This window comes from Hippocampus comes, unplaced genomic scaffold (genome assembly GCF_001891065.2).
Source record: "Hippocampus comes isolate QL1 unplaced genomic scaffold, H_comes_QL1_v1.1 scaffold174, whole genome shotgun sequence".
Taxonomy (NCBI): Eukaryota; Metazoa; Chordata; class Actinopteri; order Syngnathiformes; family Syngnathidae; genus Hippocampus; species Hippocampus comes.
The window spans coordinates 3,756,364-3,760,250 of record NW_017805983.1 but is presented as its reverse complement, the minus strand read 5'-3'; the positions used below and the strand labels follow the sequence as shown (position 1 = coordinate 3,760,250).

Sequence of the window (3,887 nt, the reverse complement as noted above, 5' to 3'; positions counted from 1 at the left end):
TAATCAATTTGTTTTGGTGGTGGGGATATCAATTGCTGGCCATTTTTCCATTCTGCAGGGCTCCGGGGATTACTTGTACCAGCATAATCTCTTGATTTTTGCTGCTTTCAAAACCGACAAACATGCTTGGTTTTACAGGAAATGGGCGATATTTTGGAGAAACTTTGGTCCGGCTTGGATTATTACCGCAATGAAGTTTCCGCTGAGGTCAGAGAAAGGACCAGGTTCTTAAAGCTGATGCAGGATGAGCATTCTAGGCCGCCATTAGTTGTCAGTCGGATGCACAGCCTCTTTAGCGCTGAGGCTGACAGCAGGTCTGCAGTGTTGCAAAGCAGACAAATATATTTGCAGGTGTGTTTTATGTACTCATGTATTCATTTTTTGACCTAATTTTATTATTATTATTATTATTTATTTATTTATTTATTTATTATTTTTTTTGTGGGGAGGAGGGCGGGGATATTAGCCAGGCTATCACTCTTTAAACAAACAAAAACAGTTATCGGTAAGTTTTGATGCTTGGTAGGAATTGTATATATTGAATTTAAGGACAAAGTAACAGCATATGCTCTGTGGATGTCCTCTGTATATTTCTTGTACAGTGCTTACATCATTTGTTTCAAAGCCCCCCAGCCCCTCCCACCTTGTGTTGAGAGTGAACACACTACAAATTCCTTGAACATTGGTTTCACTGGTGTGAAAACGTTGGAAAGTAGTTGATGACCCTGGATATATTTCTCTCAGAAATCCATTAATATCCACTTATATAGAGCGGCATGATTTTATGTAAAGATGAATACTTTTCCTTGTCTTTTGTTACAAAGATGGAAGGTAACATTTGCCACCAGGTGTTTCTCAGTAAACCAATATTTCATGTAAAAGGGGTGTTGTTTCACTGCTCTGTGTGAAATATTGTGAAAGGTTAGGAACAAGAGCTGAGACTGGGAAAATGTATTATTGGGGATGTTTTTGATGAGAAATTTTAACATGGCTAAAAAATGTTTTTAAAAATTTTACATGATACAGACCCTTTAATAATTTATTGTTGACAAACTCCACCTGTTTTATGTTCCTGGTATAGACGCACGTTTCACTTTGGAACAACAACCCCCTGATGCCACATAATAGAATTGATGGAAACACGTCAATATTTGGATTTTGGCTCTAAAATTGCCGATGCATGCAAAGCTCATCATCTCTCCGAACTCCTTACAGGGCCTCGTTGATGACCGCAATGTTCAGTGTCAGGAATTGGAGCAGTTGACGGCGCAGGCTCAATTCCAGTTGGAAGAAGAAAAAAGCAAGTGTGTCACTTTGCAACAGAGGCTGGAGGAAACTCCAGCAAGGCCAGAGCTGACTTTGCTCAGTAACAACAAAGAACTTCTTCTACTCCATCAAGCTGAGGAGAGAGTCAAAGTAAGTATCATCATTTTAGGTTTGTGACTATCACAGGATGTATCAACCACAGTTAACTAACCATGGCTTCACTTAGTAGTTAATGTTCTCCATTTATATTGTTACATTTTGAATTAGACGTACTGAGGACTACGAGCAATAACAATGCCCAAATACCAAACACATATCCCATACACAATTGTGAGCATTAGAATTATGATCACTCTACTCACCACCTATTTAGGATAGCAGCCACATTGCATATAGGCTTCGGCCGATATTAAATTCTGGAGGTATGATAACCGTGAACAAAAATATTGCAGTATTAAAATTACGGCTCTTAAAATGTCCCTTAAAAATATCTATCTACTCTGTCTATCTAGATGTACCTGTATGCACTTTTTCCTTGATTCTTATACATGACAGCAAGCATGTTGTGTGGTAGAAATGTCCACATTCAGTACAAAAAAAACGACAGGCAACTGCAACTAAAAAGTATGCAGCCTAATTTCGAGCAAAAAGTGTAGCAAACATGCCTGTGCATATTGTGTGCTCTGTTTTTGTGTTGCTGCTGTGTGTGCAAGTACCAGTTGTTCGAAGCTTTACCATAAACGTATCTATACTAACTTGTAATTGGCTGGTCCTGCTCCCCCCCGAGACAGCTGGGATAGGCTCTAGTACCCCCGCGACCCTCGTTGAGCAGATCCAATAATGGATGAATTGTTATCTATGCTAACTTCCATTTTGCTTAAATAGGACATGCTGCAATATATTATAGCAGTAAGATAGCAGACGTTTATTCAATTCATTGTTTTATAATACAGTGTGGAATGCGGATGAGTGTGGAACATAACACCATGATGAATAGAGATTCACTGTAGCTCTAAATCTTCCAATCACAATATTTATAAGTAAGTACATGATTGGACTCATAGTCTGAAGATATGCGTTTTTCCAGCATTACCAGATATGCATACAGGCGGGAAAGACTTTTTTTTTATTGATTAAAAAAAAAAAAAAAGTATATATTTTTTTTGTACAGAAGTTGGCATGATTCTTATTAGCAAAATTGTAACATGTTGTCTTCATCAGGCTTTGTCTCTCAAGAATAAGCACCTCGAAGAGGCCCAGCAAAAAAATCACAGCTGCATCTCTGGCTACAAGATGGACATTCAGCGACTCCAGACAGAACTTGAAGCAAGCGGGGTCCAAGTTCAAGAATTGAAGAATGCCATCAAAACCCTGAAGAGCCAACTGCAGGAGTCTGAGGTTGGTTTCAACATCACTCCTTAAAATGTATGAGGGGGGGTGATAGTGTAGTATAGTATAGAACCCGATTATTCAGGATTACCTCTCACACGCTCCAATTGAAGCTCTCAAACACTTTGGATATTTGGCATCATTTGTATACACACACACAACACACGACTGAAACTCTCACAACCGAAACACTCTTACACAGACTGCAGAATTTTCTTTCCTCACATGTACAACTGACACGCTCACACTAAAAAGTTGTCTTCTCTCGCAAGTAAAACACACACATTACTGAAATGCTTTCTCATTCCCACATTGATTTCCTAATAGAAATGTGCGCCGCCTTCAGTTGCTGAGCTGCAGAAAGCCCAAGCTCAATTGTTCATGAAGGAAATGGAGTTGAGCGTTGCTTCCGATAAACATCAGCAAGAGTAAGGACCGGCCAGAACAGTGCCAGTACCATCATTTCCCTGTTCTTAACATTCTGTCCCGTCTCTCAGGATCGAGAGGATGACCACTGTTCTGCATATGAAAGAAGAGTTAGTGAGGAAACTGAAGGAATCTCTCAGGACATTGCAGCAGCAAGGGGAGGAGTCATGTAAGCCAGTGGCTCTCACACTTACACTTTATAGTGCTACACGCAAAATATACTTAGAGCACCGTAATGGCAGATATTGAAATACAGTACAGTGAAACTCCTCTCGAATGAAACCTACATAGGCGAAAATACCCCCTTATGTGAAAAAATCTTCATGCATTAACACAATTCCCATTCTCCTGCCCCCCATACGACGAAAACCCCCCTGTTGCGTTATACAAAATCATTTTCTCTGCTCCAGCCTCGCAAAGACGTTCACTACAACGAAGTCTTATCCAACAGCGACCTCTACTGCTTCGTTCGAAAAAAGGCAACAGCAAACACCACACTGGTTTACATAGTGAACGATGTTTATTTCGGTCACAGCTGCAGAGTTTCCTGTAGCAACATACTCATAGCTGCTCTGCCATTGGCTTACCGAGCATCATCCTGGCCTCCGATTGGCCAAGAGGGAACTCACTGTCTATGTGTGTAGATACTGAAGCTAGATCCGTAGCATCCAATTAGCTGCTCAGAGTAAATTGCTTATGGCTCGATGGACATTCAAATAAACGAGCGTTTCCTCGAATGCTTGTTATCATGCTAAAAACACCCATGGGACGCTTCGTAGTCCTCGATGGCCATAGTTCACTCTCGT

The 3,887-nt window shown here is 40.4% G+C and overlaps 1 protein-coding gene across 1 annotated transcript in view; it reads left to right on the top strand.

The window, feature by feature from the left end:
• cenpe (centromere protein E) overlaps positions 1-3,887 on the top strand; it is a 29,706-nt gene that overhangs the window by 21,324 nt on the left and 4,495 nt on the right. Inside the window, exons 38-42 of the mRNA XM_019890661.1 lie at positions 95-351; positions 1,216-1,416; positions 2,488-2,664; positions 2,983-3,083; positions 3,153-3,250. Of these exons, the coding sequence (XP_019746220.1) occupies positions 95-351; positions 1,216-1,416; positions 2,488-2,664; positions 2,983-3,083; positions 3,153-3,250 (834 nt within the window). The remainder of the gene's footprint in view (positions 1-94; positions 352-1,215; positions 1,417-2,487; positions 2,665-2,982; positions 3,084-3,152; positions 3,251-3,887) is intronic.